General features: G+C 36.7%; 1 protein-coding gene across 4 annotated transcripts in view; it reads left to right on the top strand.

Annotated features, from left to right (window-relative positions):
• Nucleotides 1-19,322, top strand: part of ASCC3 (activating signal cointegrator 1 complex subunit 3) — a 278,562-nt gene extending 259,240 nt beyond the window's left edge. For all 4 annotated transcript variants that reach the window (XM_049818318.1, XM_049818319.1, XM_049818320.1 and 1 more), the window contains 5 exons: nt 9,676-9,827; nt 10,339-10,489; nt 16,253-16,459; nt 18,448-18,623; nt 18,721-19,322. In XM_049818318.1, coding sequence (XP_049674275.1) covers nt 9,676-9,827; nt 10,339-10,489; nt 16,253-16,459; nt 18,448-18,623; nt 18,721-18,868 — 834 coding nt within the window. In that variant the 3' untranslated portion in view covers nt 18,869-19,322. The remainder of the gene's footprint in view (nt 1-9,675; nt 9,828-10,338; nt 10,490-16,252; nt 16,460-18,447; nt 18,624-18,720) is intronic.
• Nucleotides 19,323-19,723: the final 401 nt, after the last annotated feature.

Below are 19,723 nucleotides of genomic sequence, written 5' to 3'. Positions count from 1 at the left end.
TTCCCTATAGTTAACATTTCTTAGGTATAGATGGAGTTCACTGTAGCAAGATAAAGTTTAATATCTATATACCCAGGATGAAGTACAGAATTCTTTCCGTTTTGGGGCAGAAATACGGGGAATAGCAATATGTAACCTTCTGGAAGGCAAATGCCTCTCTGCTCCCACAGCCATCTCTGTAACGAGTGGCCACTGAGGCATTGACTAGATAGACTGAAGGAATGTCCCTGCCCGACATTGAAAAGCTCAAGTCAAAAACTAACAAGTTTGTTATCAGTGACAGGCTCTTATAGATAAAGCACAGAAGGTTCCCATGGCTCAAAAAAATCTGCTGTGACTTTCTATGTGACCTTGGCCAAGTCATTTAATTTTTATTTAATACAATTACAGTAGACAGCATATTCTCTTCAAGCCTAGCACTCTGTCTGCGTTATTTTTACTGAGAAAAGATAGAGGTGTCAGTAACATGGTGCTCAGCACTCCAGTAGCTGCTCAAAATCACACACTTCTCCACTTCTTGCAGAAGAACATCAAAGAATAAAAATTCTAATGAAATTATTTTTCTAATATTTTTGTAGAATATAATTATTATTGTAAAGACAATACCCTACCTTTTTTCCTATCTCTGATTTAAGAATACGTGAAACAGACTAAATCTAATCTCTTTTTTTACTTCTTTTGTCAAGCCTTATATTTTGTGACTGTGTATTCAGCGATCAGTTCTTACTCTGCTGTTTTAAGACTATCACCTATATTTGCATTAATTGAAATGAATAATTGAGGCGGTAATACCACCAGTCTCAGATTCAGCAGGGCAGTCTCTTCTAGGAAAGGGACTGCTGGCTTTGCATTGGGATTGGCCACAAGCCTCCACTTGTAGTATAATCGTTGATAAAATATTTTAATATTGCCAGGAGCAGAACTGCCATGGAACTCAGCCTTAACCTTTGAGAAGTGTTTACCTATGGATGTGTTAAACACATCTCAGTAGGGTACCTGTGCACTGAGAGAAGATGGACATGAAGTCAGATTCCAAACTGCAGAATAAAGACTAGTTTGCATGGGAAACAGGCACATCCCTGAAACGAGGACCTTGTAACGCTGTCACTGATGGCCTTTCTTTCCCCATCATGTTACTCCTCTAGAGAATCTAATTTTGACAGGAAATGAAAAACTCTTTGGATTAAGCACCACATTTCCTTAGCTGGACGATAACGTGTGTAACACCGCTTTACCCATACTAAAACAGTTGAAGTAAATAAGTTGTTTCTGGTCATTTAAATTGCAGCTTTTGCTACAGTTCTGCTTATGAGAATCAAGTTTGTAGTACATGTTCAGGGTCGTCAAGTATTGCACAAATATGCTGCCCAATTCAGCTGTCTTTTAAGAGCTAGCTTACGTACGAAATGCTTACTCTACTGAACCGCAGACTATTCTGGCTGATGGTGGGAGCTGTATGCGCTGCTCCTCAGGCAAAAGGTACTTTCCTGCTGTATCAGCACAGCTGCAACCAGCGGAGGTGCCCAAGCTGCAGTTCCCAGACTAAAAGAATGAGAATGTCCATCAGCTCTGGACTTCCCATCCTCCCCAAGCCTCCTCAGTTCATAACAGCCACTAAAACTATTGACTTGGGGAGCCATATCCCTTGGATCGTTTGTTTTCCTGCCCACAAGGAAATGGAGTTGTTCTTAAAGACCCTAAGTGTGCTTTGAGCTCATATGTTGTCTATTGTTAGTGCAGGTGTGCCTATTACGTGCTGCAAGGTGGTGGGAGTTACAGGAATCGCCTATTTTACAGTTGTGTATGTAAGATTTGTCCAGAAGTGCCGAGGGAAAGAGATAATTGTTTTAATGGGTGCATTGGCAACTATAAATAAGTGGGCAGCTTTACTGAAGGAAGGGAAGAGAATCAAATTAACTTGAAAATGCAGAGGATTATTCAGAAACAAGTGAAGAGCAAAGGCCGTGTCTCTTTAGCTACTACACGTATTCTTTGTGTATGCGGTAATATTCCGGTGGTAGCACCATGTTTGCAATTTTACTTAACTACTGGCTGCTTTCATGGTTGGATGGCTATTATTCCACATTAGGAGGGTGGAAATAATAGAATGATCAGAAAACCTGTAGTGCATATACTGGACGGTAATGCTCATTTATAGGTACTAAACAGCAATGGATAGCTGTGTAGTGGAAGTACCTGGACATGTTGGGGTGGAATTACTTGCTGCCTGCTTGTGGTTTATAGGTATATATGTGGGAGAAGGGAGGGTTACCTTTGTGGCAGTGGTGTTGGGGTTTTGCTTGCTATGGATAATTGGTGAACTGGTGTATGGAAGCATCTTGGTCACAGTTTAATGATGATTTGGTGCTGCTTATATATAATCCCTCCCCCACCCATGACAAACCTTTTCCCAGTTGGGGCTGGAGGAAATGAGTAATGCTTAACCCATTTGTGTGATCAATTCACTTAAGCAGCTACTGTGAAATGTTAATCACAACTTTAATTTGTACTGCATTAGCATTTTGATTAACTTGTAGGCTTGCTAGCACACTTGAAGCACTTTTACTCATAGTTACAGCTCGGAAATGACTTTTTGATTAATTAAGTTTGTTAGACAGCAGCTGAGCTTCCTGAATGCTAACCTTATGGGGCTAAAAGTTCAGGAGAAAGTTACTGGGAATAACTGTTGCTGTTGAAAAGGATTCTTGTGAATGCACTCAAAAATTTTTAATTATTGACAAAATATTATATTACTACTTTGAAACTGACTTTAAAGAGGGTGGTTTTATTATGAGAAAGATGCTATATATTTTTCATGGGTTTGGTAAATTTGTGTACGATTTGGAACAAATGCCATCTTTAAGACATTGTTTATGTTAGGAAACTGGGATTTCTTGCCAAGAGATTTTTATCAAAAACATTTTATTCTATTTACAGCTCACTAGCATAGTGGAGAATATCAATTTATCAATTAATAATTTGAAAATAAATTGGATATTGGGACTCAACAAGTTCTGAACATGTTGGGTTATGCCCTACCAAGTTTACATTGCTGGTATCACATTCCGTAGCTGCTTTTATCTCTGTAATACTATCCAAAAAAAAAGTCAGTAAGAACCCAAGGGTTGCACTCCACTAAATGTAGACAGTAAGTGATTTGTCCTTTCCCTGGTTCTGATCGTACTAATAATGTTACTATGGAGGCTAAAGGAGAACACAGGGATAGGAATCTTACAAAGCAGCTAGGAAGGTCGTAATTTGCATACATCAGTGAGACCTTTATGATGATGGGAGAATGAAGAATTAGTCTCTCGTAGGGGGTAGCAGAGCATATGGAAGAGGGAGCTGAATATGCTTGTAAAAAAAAGTGAAGGGAAGGGGGATGCAGAGGGCAGTATAAAAGGAGTGCCTCCTGAATAGGATTAATTACATCTTATTCACTGTATCTCTGATAAAGTACAAGGGGGGGGGGGGGGGGGGGGTCTGTAGGCTGAAACTATACAGATGTATGAGTCTGATTTAATTAATCTTAAAGACCTCCTCTCCCTCCCCAAATTAATACATTTCTAAAAAGTAATCTTGGACTAGATCTCTGAAGTGCAAAGGTTCTGTAGATACCTCTTTTGCCAATGACATAAAAAAGGTAGTGACCTTAAAACCCTCTATAAGACTTTTTCAAATAAATTCCAACTTTTCAAGTCAGTTGTTGTTTCTGGGGTATATAATTGAAGCATCATAATCATGATTTATATAAAAACATTAAACTTACAGTACATGGCATGCTTTAACATCTGGAAAAATACTTTACTTGTAGTAGTATGATCTCAAGTCACATGTGGATCATAATATTGGAAGTTTTCCTACATTTGAAGCGTGTGCAAAAAAGTATTAGTATTAGTATTATTCTGAATTCATAGTTTTCAGAAAAATGGGTAAAATGCATACACTTTTGCATATTATTATCTATAAATATTTGTCATATAAACTTTGTAGTCCTAAACAGCTGTAATTAGGCACCATTCTAATGATTTTAATTTGTATTTCTAACTGAAGTCTAGTCCTAGACAACAGAATTTATATAATCATGCAGCAAAGACAAGAGTGGGGATATTTTGATTATTTGATATTGAAATACTATACACAAATTCAGGTACAGAAACGGCCTTAACTCTACTTTTTGATGTAACTGTGCGATACCGGTTTGAAGTATTTTAGTCTTACACAGTTTATTTCTTTTAAATACCTGTTTCCTTCCTCAAAGCACCACTGCAGAGTAAGACTTATATTTGTTTGGCTGAGAATGTGTTGGATTTACATTACATAAACTTACAAGTCTATGGTGAATGTCATTTTGTATGGAGGGCTGTATACATTAGTGTACCAACCTTCAGTTTCCCGAATGAAGGCACTCAAGAAAGTGTCATAGCCTGTGAAGCGCTCATACAAAAAATAAAATTAATCTTTTAAGAGTGGATAAATTGGAGCCAGGAAACTCACCCTGAGTGCTCCTGAAGTTTCAGCCCCCATCCACCAAGTCATCACCACCAATGGCATCACTGTAGGCAGTCAACTTTTAGGTTAGTAATCACAGATGTAATTCTCAGCTGGAATGGCACTTCTTACATTACCTTAGTCTCCCTTAGCTAGCCTCTGTATCCAGAGCAGTCATTGTTCATTTAGCTTCATTGCGACTTTCCTTAAATATAATTTAGCCACAAAATATCAACATTTATATTTACAATATTTACAATTACATTTATATTTACAGTATTTAAGTAGAAATGCTTAGTATATTCAGAGTTATATGACAGGTGACTTCAAGCAGAAGAAGCAATTATTCCAAGCAGTATGCAGTCTCCTAATAAGATGCAAGCTGTTTCATTTTAACACTTCAATAACTTATCTTAAAGGAAAAAGCTATTTAATTCATTTGAGTAGATCAGATATTCTGCCAATTGTACAGTCTCTGTTCCCCTGCCACCTATCCAGTCGTACAAGAGTGATCCAGACTATCCAGCTTTCAAATGACTGATGTGAAAGTAATACCAAAAACAGTGTTAAAACTTTGCAAAAAAAGTTTCTAAAATAAAAGATTTTGCAATCAGGGTATTTTAGTTCCTAGACAAATCTTAATGAGGAAGGGGGGGGGGGGGGGGCGGGGAGTGGAGCAGATATGTTTATTATGGAACAGTTTACTATCTGTTGTTTTGACCATATATTCAGAGTGCTTAAAAACACCAAAGAAAAGCAATGTTTTGCTATCAGTGAGTGTTCCACACACTCACCCCTCCCACATCTTGCCTCCATCTTTGCTTTCCCTCCAGCTAAGGAATTATAAACCATAACTGAAATTCCAAGCATCGGTAGTAACTTTGGCTAAAAAGAGAAAGACAGTTAAATCTGAGTTTCATGTTAGACCAGAAAGGTACAATTTGATCAGTTTAAGTAATTCAGTACTTAAGGACAACCAACCACTGCTCCTGAAAATAAGATGATAGAAACCTGATAATAGATGCTGAGGGTTTCATATTAATGTACTTCTGGAATGAAGAAAGAAAGAACAAGATTTTGATCCAAACATTTTGATATTCAATTCTGAATATCATAAAAATGAAAATTTTTGCCATACCTGACAGGTATACCTACATCAATCAGTTACTGAGCATCAGCTTTTTTGTCCTACCCCTTCCATGGTTTATAGCTTGTTGCTACCCATGTTAGTACAAGCCAAGGTATTTTTGATAATGACAGACAAAATGTTAAAGGATGTGTCACTAATTGCTATTATTACTTTGCTGTTGTCCAAGTATGACATTTGAAAGGCTTAAAAGCTAATGCCTGATTCTTTCAATAAAACCTGTCTTGGTATGGGCCTCTGCTTTTATTCTCCTAAGTGCAAGAAGAGCCCCAAATAGGATGATGGTAAGCATATTTTTCATTATAACAAGCAACGGTTCCCTTGACTCCATCTGTTTACCCCATCTTTTCTGCTTTAGGTTAAAAAGTAGTGGGCTTAGGGCTTCTTTTTTTCAATTTGTTGGTTTACCAAAAAATATTTGTATGTTTTTTCTGTAAGTAAAAGCATCTTTATAGTTTTGTTGGTTTATTTCTTGCACTCGCTGTCCTCTTCTAATTTTTTCTCTGTGATGAAGTTATGCTGTGTTGGCGTGAAATTGTGAGGCTAGAAAGGCAGATAACCAATTTGTGCCATTTCTCAGTTTAGAATAATATTCTTAATCGTTCCAATCTTATCAACTATAAGATATTTAGAAATTACAATTATACTGGTTAGTACTTAAAAACAGCAACAACAACAAACCAAACAAGTAGCAACTGGAGAAACTAGAGAGACTAAATGTTATTCATCAGATAACATAAATATTAAATACTTATCATTTTTTCTTTTGCCTTTTATATTATTTTCTTTATTTTGTTGCTACATTTTATGTAGCTAATTTGGAGATAGGGGAACGACTCAATTTGTTACCTTGAGTATTTATAGGAATTTCAATAACCGTATAAGTATCAAGCATCTGTGTTTTACACTTAGCAGAAAATGAAACGTGTGCAGGTTTCCAAGGCAGCAGATGAAACAAGCCAACTTTACCATTGTTCTGACTTTTTCACAATGTCACTGTCTTGGATTTCACATCCAGATAGAGATGCTGTGAATAAATTCTATGGGTGAAGAAGCAGAAAATAAGGAGGAAAAGAGGATTTGCCATGTGGATTCATTATAACAATGTGGAACACAGAGTCTCACACACACAGGCTTTCCTTACTCCCTACGGGATATCTATCTGTAGGCCTCTATCAATTTCTAGGAGATTTTCTATGTGAAAGGATCCTCCAGTTAATTTCAGTGTCTAGCTTGTTTTAGATTTGTCTTTCTCTTACATCTTCTCTCTTCCTTTCCCCTTTTCAAACCTCTGTTAAAAGGGGTGGGGGTAGGGGAATAGATTTTTTAAAAAAAAAGAAAGAAAGAAAACAATGAAAACAGTGTTATGCATGTATCCTCAGAAGCATTTTATGACAATACCACTGCTTCATGCTGACTAAATATACAACTTACTGTTTTCTTCTTGCTGCTCATGGAAAAGACAGGATATCTGTACACCCATTATTCTTCATGTATATATAGCAGTCTTGTCATTGAGGAACACAATGTTTCGGGCTGTGTCAGAATAGCAGAAAGGAAAGAACAAGAATAAGGTAGTGGAGGATAGGAGAGAGATACTGTACTGTCTCAGCAACACGCTCACAGACACAGACTGTGCCGTATGTGTAGGCTTCAATATATTTTAAAATGTGGAAGCGGGTAAAGAGCGACTTGCCCTCTAAGTTTAGAAGGCGGACTTCACTCTGATACATGCTGAGAACAATTCCCTCTTTATCTGACTAAAAATCATGTGAACCAACACATAAATCTACAGGCCATGAAGCTGCTCCTTTCAAATGTGATTTCTAACATAATTTTATTTTCTATTCGGTAAAAATAATCATGCCTGGAAATCACCTTGGCAGGCCAAGTGAAAAGACAGAAAAAGAAAGCCATTAATGTTGTGCTGTGAGGTACTATTTCTAGGGTCACTAGGAATGTTATTAGAGTGTTTCAGGGTGCTATGGCTTTTCCTTCAGAAAAAGACAAGTTAAACGTTAAATCTAGATCTTTATTAGCTGAAATGCACTTTATCCACAATTCATGAGAAATGAGACATTTGTGTAATACAGGGTAACACTTTAAATGTTTTTCTAAGTGCCACTGATCTTATCACCTCAATCTGGAATAAAACCTGTTGAAATTGCATTGTAAACTGCTAAAATAAACTCTGTGACTGGCCAGCACTGCAACTAACTTGTGTCTTTAAACTCAGTATTTCACCAGAATCAGTGTAATTTAATTGAAATAGCTCTGCGTGTGTAAACAACTCCTTTGTTTAAAGAAGATTTCACTGTTTAGTTTGCCTTAAGTAAATGCTGCCTTTTGTTTGTCTGTAAAACATTTGATTAAATGTAAAGACTTACATAGACAGCTTCTCCTCATTACACTAGTGGCTGGAAAATAAGTTAAAACGATGCAGGTATCTGCTGTCTAAGGAAGTATCAAACAAAATCATTTGTCTTTAAAAGAAAAACCCATAGAAACATCTTAAGCTTAGTCCTAAAATCAAACTACAACTCTCTTAATACCAAGAAAATGGTATTAAGAAGTGTTGAAACTATTCAATATACCAGACTCTCTTCTTGTTTTCTTAAAAAATGTTTTCTAGTATTTTAATCAAATTCCAAATTTCTTACAAGGCAAACCACTTTTAAATACATGACTTTCTACTGAATTAGGGTGTTGTAACGTGAGGACGCACACTTTACTGTGATTGTAATGGTATAAACAACAAAATAAGCAAGACAACTAATATATTAGAATTTTAATCACCAGCCGAAATGCTTCTATAAATCATAATAATTGTTTTAATGTACTCTAGACAGGGTGAAAAGTATACTATATAAGCAAATAACTGCATTTACTATTTTAAAAAAAAAAAAAAAGTTGAAACCAAGAGCTCGTGTTTGGTCCTTTCTCCTTTGGAAGAAATTTTAAATTCTCTTTCAGACTAACCAAACAGAATTTAAGTCCAGTCAAGAAAAAAACAAGCATAACAATTTTTTTGTGTCAATAGGGCCACTCACAATGCACAATCCATAATGAATTTTGCAGATATAGATCTTCATGCTAGTGATACTTATAGTATACCTTTTACTTGGGTTGTTGAAAACATAGTAAGTAGAAATGGACAGAAAGTCATGAGACATGGAAGGCAGGATGATCGCTAACACTTTCAAGTGTGATGTGTAGCTGCATGGCAGGGGGTTGGTGTTTGCTTGGCTTTTTTATGTACTTTGGGAAAGCTTTTCAGATTCAGGGTAGAGATGCCAAAGGAGAAACAGCCTCATTCTCAAGATAGTCAGCTGTTCACAATGCAAAGGGTGAAATCCATGTTATTTCTGACTGCTCTTACTCACCCTAGCTAAACTATTAGCTATTTTGTAATCTTTCTTCAAGATCTCAAGTTAGGGGTCAGTGTTGAACAAAACCTCAAAAATGCTCATTAAGCTAAATTTTAGTCTTTTTATCTAGTCCAATTCAAGAGATGTTTTAAGTCCTTAGGTTAAATTGGGAATAATAACTGCTACTGGTAAGTGACATTAGTATTAATTTTTGAACAATTGTAAATATGATGTTGTTCTTCAATAGTTCAAGGATTTTTGAATAATTCTGCAATTCTGGCACAGCTCTCATGTCACAATATAAACCAATACTGCAGTTAATTGTAACTTCTTCCTTTACAGTAAACTTTGAGATGTATTCCTTTCATTCTGAGTTGGATTATGTAAAAGAGAGGTTATTTGTAAGGAAAAGATCCCACTGTCTGCTCTCACCCCCACAAACATGGTGTAAATTATCTTTTCAAGAGTAAGAGTTGATGATGATGCATCTTTTTTCAGGGTTAATTCAAAAGATGCCTACTGCCATCAGTAGGGGTTGAAGTAAATTCCTATGTTGAAGGCCTAGAAATTCCTGTATGTTAAACATTAAATAAATGCTCTTACTTGTATGAACCAGGTACACAATTATACTTGCATTTTCTTTTTTTTATATATGTCTCTTTTGATTAGGCAATGCTGGATGTTGCAGCACATCATGGCTGGCTGGTAACTGCTCTGAATATAACCAATCTGGTGCAGATGGTGGTTCAGGGCAGATGGATACATGACTCCTCCCTGCTTACTTTGCCCAATATAGAGCTACACCACCTTCACCTTTTTCGGTATGTAATTCTTTTAAGCATTTGCAGGTTTGCAGTTTCATTCCACTTCTGACTGCTGATTTTGTTTGAATGTCATTGTTGTGCTCGGGAACGTTCATTAATGCGCCAGAAGCAGAACTCATTCTTTCACAGTGATGCTTTCCCAAATGGAATTTCTGTTTCTGTTTTCAATATTCATTGATTAATTAACTCCCACAGATTATTTTGAGAACCATGATTCGAGACAAATTAACAAGAGATCACTGGAAGGGTTCCAAGTCCTAACAAATCTAACTCTGTGTATTAATTATCTCTTTAGTTTAATCCATTATAAAAATACATTAGTATCCATCTTAATATCATAGATAATGCTAAGCTCTATAGATGCCTAGATGATGCAGTAATTAATGCTACCCAAAAATAAATGACCAACATTTAATAACAGAAAGCAGTATCAAGTTTTACCACCAAAACAACTGAAAACAAATGTTTGCTTTCCCTCCCTGGGCATATGTTTTGCTGTCTGTATCAGGAAGTGGAGCCAAGGCAAAAGGAAGAGTGTGTATGGAGGTTACCAAGGACCTATCGAGTGTCTTCCCGAACTAATGGCTGCCTGTGAAGGAAAAGAGAATGTTTTTGCTTCCATTGTGGACAGTGAATTGCAAACAGCACACATTTCACAGGTAATACTTTCTATCCATTTGGTCGTTATCAATGTGATTGGAAAGGAAGAGTAGTTGGGAAAAGAAATACTCACTTCACTTCCCCTCAGCAAATATCGTGATGTTCTATATAAAGTGCAACACATTCATTCCTCTAATTTCAAGGTACTGCTAGCTTTATCAAGGTTCTTCTCTGCCTGTTTTCTCAATATTATTTTCACTTAATCCTTGCTAACCAGTAACAGAGTCTGGTTTATGGCTGATATTACCAGATCTCTTTGCTCTAAAGATGCTTCTCTAGGTCATTCAATCTGCTGAGTGTTATCCACCTTTTCATAGCCAGCTATGCACTAGGAATACATGCATTGCAAATGTCATCATAACTGGTTTCTGAAGTGGTCTGTCAAACACCATTTTTTCCTGAGAATACCCTTAGTAAAAGATCCAGCAATCATTTTCTATTTGAAACAGAAAAAGCAGATGAAAATTTCACACTTCACAAGGGAAAGAAAAAAATACTATTCCAAAATCCTGAGGCTGCTAGAGTCTTATTTTCAGTTTGATTTTCAAGCCATTCCTGGCAAAGGACAGCTATATTCCATAGTATTCATTGCATGCTAAGCCTATTGATTTCAAAGAAATGTACGAAAGATGAAAACTTCAAAAGCTATACTTCAAATGTTTTTTATTTGAATATTTAAAAGGACAGCAATATGTCCTGTGTTTGACTGTTCAGCTTCAGTTAAACCTTTTACTGGTATGCAAACAAGAAGAAAAGTACTTAAATGTCTATAACAGACATCTGCATTTGTAACTAAATTAACACCAAAATTTTGAATTAAGAAAATGTATTGACATCAAAACAAAGCTTCCTTTAACAACAGATTTCTAACATAATACACATTGATTTCAGTCCAACTTTTAGATGTGATAAAAAATTAGAACATTGTTATAATTAGTTCAGGGAAAACTCAGAAGTAAACTTACTTAATTTATTTGCATAAATTGCCATTCTGTTATCTTTAAAAGCAAATGCAAATTGGCTCTGTCTGATATGATGATGGTTATTTGGCTCAAAAGTGCTTCAATTTGCGTAGCAATCTGGTGTCGTCTCTGCAGTGAGGCGATCCCAGGTAACATACAAATCCTGAATTATTCCAGAAATTAGTATGTTTAAAGCATCAATTTAAGTGCTAATTGCAGTAGTAATGAGAAAAAGCAGTACTACTGTGAGATTTGCATCTACTGCCCCATCAGTATGCCTGGAACGGCTGCTGACTGGCAGAGGATTTGGCTGCTAATTAAATAATTGTATGCATGGCAGTGTTCTCGTCTGATTCAATAGATGAAGATTAATCCTCAGATAAATATGTTTGGCTGGTATTGAAATGTCTTAGCAGTTTCTTCAAAAATAGCTTGTGTGTATGTGGTGTGTACATTCACGCTGTGAATGACTCTATGCCTCTATATATCTGTTTGTAAATACAGATACATATAAGATGGAAAAACACAATGTTTTAGCATCATATAAGGAGAAAGTTTCATTTCCGTGAGTTGGGAATGGCTGTATTGGGTATAGCAAAGCCATGACAGTATTATGCAGGTCATTGCAAATGTGAAACCTTTATGCCAATATTTTATATTCTTTACGGCTTTTTTTTTTTTCCTCCAGAAAAAACACCCAAAAACTATTGTAATACCTTGCACAGAATTCAAATTCATATTGAGACTGCTTGTTGAGTGTCTTCAGATGTAAAGTCTTTCAGTGCACACTTAGGGGCCAACCAAGAGAAAAATTCTTCAATAAAGAATGCATCTTTATGAAACATTTTCTATAAAGAAAGAATATAAGATTACAGAGTTTAAGCCTAGCATTCTGGCACCAGAACTGAACAAAGTCCAATAGAGTAGTAAGTACACCACTAAATTGCCAGAAACATTCTTTTCCTAACAAACCTTTTACTTCTCACAGTATATTGAACCTATACCTTAAACCTGTTACTAGCATGAAACTGGTAAAAACAGCTTGAGCTTTACATAAATTTGAGGCAGATAGGAAAAGGAAAAAACTTCATCTTTGGAAAGATGAAAATGTCTTTTAAGCAGATTGGTAATTAATTTTTAAATAGCAGCTCTTGAAGCTGCTCATGGATTTGGAATATTAGGCTAAGTCCTGGGGAGACAGATTATTGGCAAAAATGCTAATGAAGTTATCAAAGGTTCATGAAGAATTTCTCATGTGATTATGATTTGAATCTATGGGTTTGGTAGGTAAATATATATAAAGTATACATGTACATGCACACGCTGGGCATGTTGATATATTTAAAAGGAGATAATATGTGTTTGTCTTATCCTATACAGCAAAAAAACCAGTAAAATTGTCAAGAACTATCTAACTAACATGGGAGCCTGAGTTTAATTTTCCAAAAGTTAGTTATAATCCTAAAACTCATTGAAAGTCAGTGGGGCTTTGAAAGCTGACAGTCTAAATTTAAAAACTATTTAGACTGTTACTCTGATCTTTGGCCTAAGCTCCATGTTTGTTTCCATGATTCATTCTGAATCATATTTCTTTAACAAATTTTTTTCAGTTTCTAAGTCACTTAGGCATTAGGCAGCTTTTAAAATACTAAGCTGATATTTATCTTATTGAAAGAGAAAAAAGAAACCTCAAGATTGAAAAAAATACTATTCTTTCTGTAGTATTAGCTGCTTTTACCCCGGAAGTATGTGTTCCTGTAATCTTCTTTTTCATTTTCAGCTGTTACTACTTGGCTTTTTTCCTCAGTAAGAAAAGCATTTCTTCATTTTCTTCATGTTGTGTGGATGATAAAAAGGCAGCCTGCTGTTCATACTGTATCAATGATAAAGCAGTACTAACTTTGCCTTTAATTCTCAAATACACAGGGCCTGGAGAATGACACACTACAACTACTTTCTTATCTAATTAGAAAGTTACTCAGAGTTACTTTGGTTTGTTTGCACTGTAAAAGCTACATAAGGACATGACAGCCTTTGACAAATAGAATAATATGTTGGGGTTGCATGGTATAAACCAGACCAAATCATAGTCTTCAACAGAGCAACAGGTAATGCCCCTAAAGGAGTTAATACATTATGATCTCTGCTGAAATTAAACTTTGTTCTAACATAATTGTAGCAGGTCTTGTCCTCTGAGATACTGCACATGAAAGTTTTCCAGGTAAATGATATTTAAAGTATAACCAAAGGGGTGCTCAGCGGGTTGGTGTATATTAGGGTGCCTCTACTGAACACAGCAGAAGTACACTGCTTTTGTGCACGGAGAGTCTCACACAGTAGGTGTGTACAGGTCCTACAGGAAGCTTCATTTTAAAAACCTTTACATTAAACATAAAATCATTTGCCAGTTAAGGTGTTACTACTCAAGTTGTCCCATCCAGTGTGATCTGCTGGACGTGATTTTAGTAGTGTCTTGTGTGTTAAATGTAGCAAAATCCTGGCAACAGCTAATTAATGAAGAATGTCTGTGGTGGTTTCTCTCCTTCTTCAAGGTGCTGCCCTTTTTCCCCCCTTTTGCCTTTCGGAGTTGGGACAAAGAGAAATCTCTTTTCCCTTAATGTTCTAGCTGTTTATTTTCTGTTCTAATTTTCCTGTCCTTTCTTAGCTAAGGCACTGTTCATCGGTGTCCCCTGCTTTTACACTGCAGTTCCTGAGCGCTCACAGCTGGCCCTCCCCACCTTCCCCATAGAACAGACACAGCTGTTCATGCAGCACACAGAAGAGGGAAGAAAGGGAGATTAGTTTTTAGCCTAAATCAGTTTTCTCGCTTAGTTCAGCCAGGCTCTGGTAATGCAGCCATTTTAATCCAACATAAGTCCGCACTGCAGTCGAAATGGGCAGTCCTGCCCTCCCTATGCCATTTTCACCTCCCCTGACCCAGCTCACTGCACAGCTGCACAAACGCTGTGGCTGGTTCAGGGGAGGAGGTGGGAGTGAGCATCTGGGGACGAGGGGAGGAGGGATCATACCAACCCTCTCGCTAAGAGTCAGAATGGCCTGTAGCCAAGTGGCTATGTGAATGCTTGTGCCAGCAGGGGAGGAGGCTGGACCACTTCTTTCAGTGGCACTGAAGGTTCATGCTTATTCAGAGTACTCGCAGGATTAGAGAATATGCTTCTACAATCAGCTTTAAGCTGATCTAAGTTCATGCTGTCACCAAAATGATTAGCTAGCTGATCCATCTAGCTGCACAATCGCAACATGGTAGTGCTGACATATCAGGGACGGAGAGGGGGACGGCTAGCTGGAGGGGAGGGTATTGGAGAGAGGGACGGCACCACCTTTTCCTACACGGTGCAACCTTAGGTCTGCTTACCCTGGCTGCTGTATCCCTAATTATGTATTAACATATACCATTACTGTCAGTGTGAACCATGGCAATGATGTCTCCAAAAATCAAACTGAGCTTTTATTAGGGCTCTAGATCTTCTAGCACAGAAAAAAGTAATCAGAGATGCATCAAGCACAATCTAAATCTAAATGAAAACAGATTTTGTTGAGACACAAGATGGTCAAAACAAAACATGAAAAATAAAATCTACTTTAGTCTTTTTCCAGATAAAACATTTCTGTTCCATGCCAGTATTGCCCGTGTGACTATGCCTACCCTCTTTGTTCCCACAAGTTCCTATTTTGACATCTGCTGGCTCTTTACCAAGACCAATATTCTTTCCTTCTCCTTCCCACCCTCTAGATTTTCATATGTGTTGTTTGAAAACATGGGTGAAGTGCTGATTCCTGTTTTGTTTTGGCGGTGGAGGGGAAGGAGGGTAGGGCAGAGCGTGGTTCTTGGTCTTTTGGTTTTTTCTTCCAGTGCCAGCCTCATCTATCTTTTTCAGCCATAGTGAGGCCACAAATCACTGCCTCCATTCCACAGCCCATTTTTCCATTTCTTCTTCCTAACAAATTTCATTGAGTGAACATGCTGCTTTTCTTTTTACTAAAGGAAAGTCTGCACTACTCCCCTCCATTTTCGTCACAACTTCTCAGAGCTGTTTTTCTCTCTGATGAGAGACCTAAATGAGAGATACATAGGACTACATTTTCAGGATGCCTCTTTAAGGTTGAAGAGAGCGTCACGTTTAGCTACACAAATTGTATGCCTCTAACAACAGTTCTCTGTACAAGGATGAGAGAAAGTTGAGGGCCTGTTGCAGTTCATCAGAAACCACAGCGACTTAAGATTCCTCGGGAGGACTATAAAGAGGGTTCGTGAAGATCGATGCAAGAAAACCTTAAAAAAAAAAATAGGGATAACTTTGGATATGCAGTTGAACTTTTGGTTAATTATCTGAACTGATCCTCTGAACTCTCTGAGGTTTGCCCATTGCTAATTAGCACTGCAGTGACTTGTTCTTTATGGATTATGCTAAGGAAGTTTAATTTAAAACTTAATTATACTAGTTTTTAAGTGGCTTATAGGGAAAAAATACTTTAATCGGGAGTGGTAAGGAATTTTTCCTGTGTTCAGACATCAGTAATCTTAGTGAGGCACGTGTAACGTGCTTGAGGAGTTTCACGTTTGTTTTATTTGCTTAGAAGAAAGTAGAGTAAGAGGTTAATGAAAAGTATTTTATGCTTGTGATCGAGAGTTGTACAATTATATATGATATTCTAATACATAATAAAATATTATTAATATAGAATAAATATGTAGAGTGCACATTGAATTGTTATTGTTACAGTGACAATGATTGTAGAGGTAGTCCTGTAATCCACAGGGATCTGTTTTTCCTACAGGCTTGGAATTTCTTGTGCCGTTTGCCAATTCTAAACGTCAGCCTGAGCATTAAGGGCTGTTGGGATGACCCAGTTCAGCCACAGAACGAAGTGCCTGTTCCTTCTTTGACAACAGACGCACGAGATGACAAAAGGTGGATTAAATTACATGCTGATCAAGAGTATGTGCTCCAAGTAAATCTGCAGAGAACCCAGATGGGGTATCAGGTAGATTACTTTATCATTTCCTTCCCAAGTGCACAAGTTTCCAATAATCCATTTACATTATCAGTAATGCTTTATACAGCATCACAGGGTTTTTTATGGTTTAAGCATTATGTAAATTATAAACACTTTCAAAGCCTTTTCTGTGTTAGTAATGAAGCAAATGGTTTTTCAGGTTGCAGTAAGATAGTAAATAGACTCTTAAGGTAAAACCCTAGAGCAATTCAAGTCAATGAAAAAATTCTCTCACTGTTTTTTTTACAAACCAGAAACTCATAAAGTTCATTTGTTTGGGTACTATAAGCAGTGACAGTAACTATGATAACTTCACAGGCAGTTTTTAAGTACTCACCAGCCCCAAACTCCTGCCACTCATGCTCTTGCATATCCTGCTTCCCCAAAACAATTTATAAGCTTCCCACGTACCTCCAAACTGCTCTACCAGACCCATACCTATAAATATGTTTCCACTCATAACACATTCTCAGGCCTTTACTGAGGATATTTTCCTCATATTTTACATATGAAGCTTTTTTGAACAGCTCCTAGAACAACTTCTATTTGCAATTCTTTTCCACACCTAAATTTCAGTCCCACCCCTTTGTTCCATTAAAGCACATCCCATTTCTTCTTGGGCTGGTCACCTCACTGGGCCCACAGCAGGTCTTCATGTGCCAAGCCAGAAACACCAGCAGCTGCACAGGTTTCCAACTGCTCTGCCCATAGCAGCAGTAACTCACTGTTTGTCAGCTCTTGCAGGAGTTAAGACCATGCCTCTTGCATTCAAATCAGGCACTGCTGACGCTGTAGCTATCACTTACTTATAGATGCATTTTTGGCATTTGCATACCATGAGCAGCATATGGACCACCATGATTATAATTTTGCTAATGAATTTTTCTAACATTTCAAACAACTAAGAACAACAATTACTAGCATTTTTGTTAAGATATGAAGAAAAGTTCAAGATGTAAGCAGAGAACAGTTTCAGATGTTAGTTCTGAGACACTTAAGGTAACTTCATTTTGATAAAAATAATAACAGAGATACATATGTTCTGTTGTAAATCCTGAAGGTAACTTACCTACATTAGTTAAAGAATTATATTTGAAAAGTATTCTTTTTTCCCCTAAAGACTTCTTGTGCTGACTATTGCAGTTCACCATAGTTTCATGGGGAGACTATCTATCTCATTTATAGGAAGGAAAAAGGGTCAAAGCTTCTCCAGAAGTCATTCTATTTGCTGTGCCAGTTAGTTACTGACAGAGACTGTACCTAACCAGAAGCCATGGAAAAGAAGGGAGCCAGGAGCATTTTGTGCAGTGATCACTGTACTACAAACCTCTCCTAGAATTTGATCCCTCTTTTGTAAGAAACAGCCGGATCAAACTGTTTCTGAAGCTTCATTGCTATGGTGGTGCTTTTTCTTCTGTATAAATCTTCAGTAAAACCTTTCCCTCTACAGAACACGAAATGAATGCTGATTGAGTGTGCATCATTATATCTTCAGCTTCCAGCAGTAAAGTCACTGTCTTAAAGAATCACTGAAATAATCTTTCCTTTTGCTATATCAACCTCAAATAAAGACTTCGAGTGCTGTTTTTGTCTTTATATTAATCTTGAACAATATTGTTTAGCTTTATTTAAAGACACTAGGTTTACAATTAACCCTTCTGCAGAGAATAGCGTTTGTAATATATTAGATGAAATTACAAAAAGGGAACAGTATTTCCATTCAAGTTTTAATAGCTTACAAAATAAGCGGAATAGTATCTTGTATTCTGGGTTTTTCTCTGTGGACTGTGATTTTTTTTTTTAAAAAAAAACACTTCATCTGAAAAGAAATAACAAAAATATTTTAGTCTGGCTAAATTATAGTCTTAGGTAACAATTCACAACAATGTAGTTTAGAGGTGGTTTTCATTCAGGGAAGAATGGCATTTTGGAAAGGTGATTTCTAGTTTTACTAAGCTGTTTCTTTTCACCAACAGGGAAAGCAAGAGAGTAAAGCAGTGGCTCCTCGATTCCCCAAAGTTAAAGATGAAGGATGGTTTTTGATACTGGGAGAAGTCGATAAAAAAGAGCTCATCGCCCTGAAAAGAACTGGATATGTCAGAAATCGAAATACTGTTTCTGTTGCTTTTTATACTCCAGAAACTCCTGGAAAGTATGACAATTTGTAAATTAAGTTCTCTTAGTGATTATCTTTCCCAAGTAGTCAAGGCCTAATTTCCACACTAACGATTCTGCTTTTTACGTTTTAGGTGCATCTACACACTGTATCTCATGAGTGACAGCTATCTTGGTATGGACCAACAGTATGATATTTACCTGAACATTATACCAGCTAGTACTTCAGCGCAAGTCACAACAGAGGTGTCTGATGCTATCAGTCACCTGGCTCTGAAGTAAGGTGATCTGAAAAGTCCATTCAGAAGAATTGGTTTTGCAGCTAAAGACAGACATCTGGTCATTCTGGACATCCAAAAATGCATTTGCCTTAGTGGAACCAACTTCAAACCTCAAGACAACTAGGAAATTGAAAGTGACTACTGTATTGACTCTAGTAACACAGAGTTAGCCACAGTGGCCTTACTCCTTTATGAAGATTTGTCTTTTCCTGTTTCATCTTTCTTCTTTCAGAGGTTATATTGTTAACTGAGTTTTGACACATCAAAATAAAAGACTAAAAGGTATTGTAATTTGTGCAAATTTAGGGCTATAGTCTTAATTTTGGAAAGTGTTCTGAAGCCTACGTATTAATGTAGTTTAAATAGTCAACTTTTCTAATTTATAGGGAAAAATACAAAATTTGATCTAAGAAGTGCTAAAAATATTGATGGGTGTGTTTGTCACATTTAATAAAAATATGTCCATAAGAATGTCTTGTGTTAGATTTTTCAGTGTAAAATATGATATATAGTAACAAAATCCTCCTCTTTGCATACTACATTTTGAAGGTGATAATCTAAAGGAAAAATGTCACAAATTTGTATTACTTATATATATAGTAAATCTGGTTATAAAGGCATGCTAAATAGTATAAAATATTTCCAGTATAGCAATGATGGAATTTATATATCGATCATAATGTTTACCCTTCAGATGTATGTACATACATATACACCCCATACATATATATTACATATTTACAATTACTTTAGTGGGGTTTTGCTGAATTTTGAAGGACTAGGGCATATGAAATTGGGTGTCCAGTTCAGTGCTAAAGTGGGCAGCTACATTCTGTAATAAAGGAGAGAGAGGCTA

Source organism: Accipiter gentilis, chromosome 15 (assembly GCF_929443795.1).
Source record: "Accipiter gentilis chromosome 15, bAccGen1.1, whole genome shotgun sequence".
In the NCBI taxonomy this organism is placed as follows: domain Eukaryota; kingdom Metazoa; phylum Chordata; class Aves; order Accipitriformes; family Accipitridae; genus Astur; species Astur gentilis.
The sequence above is the reverse complement of the archived record's forward strand: the minus strand, read 5'-3'. Positions and strand labels throughout refer to the sequence as shown.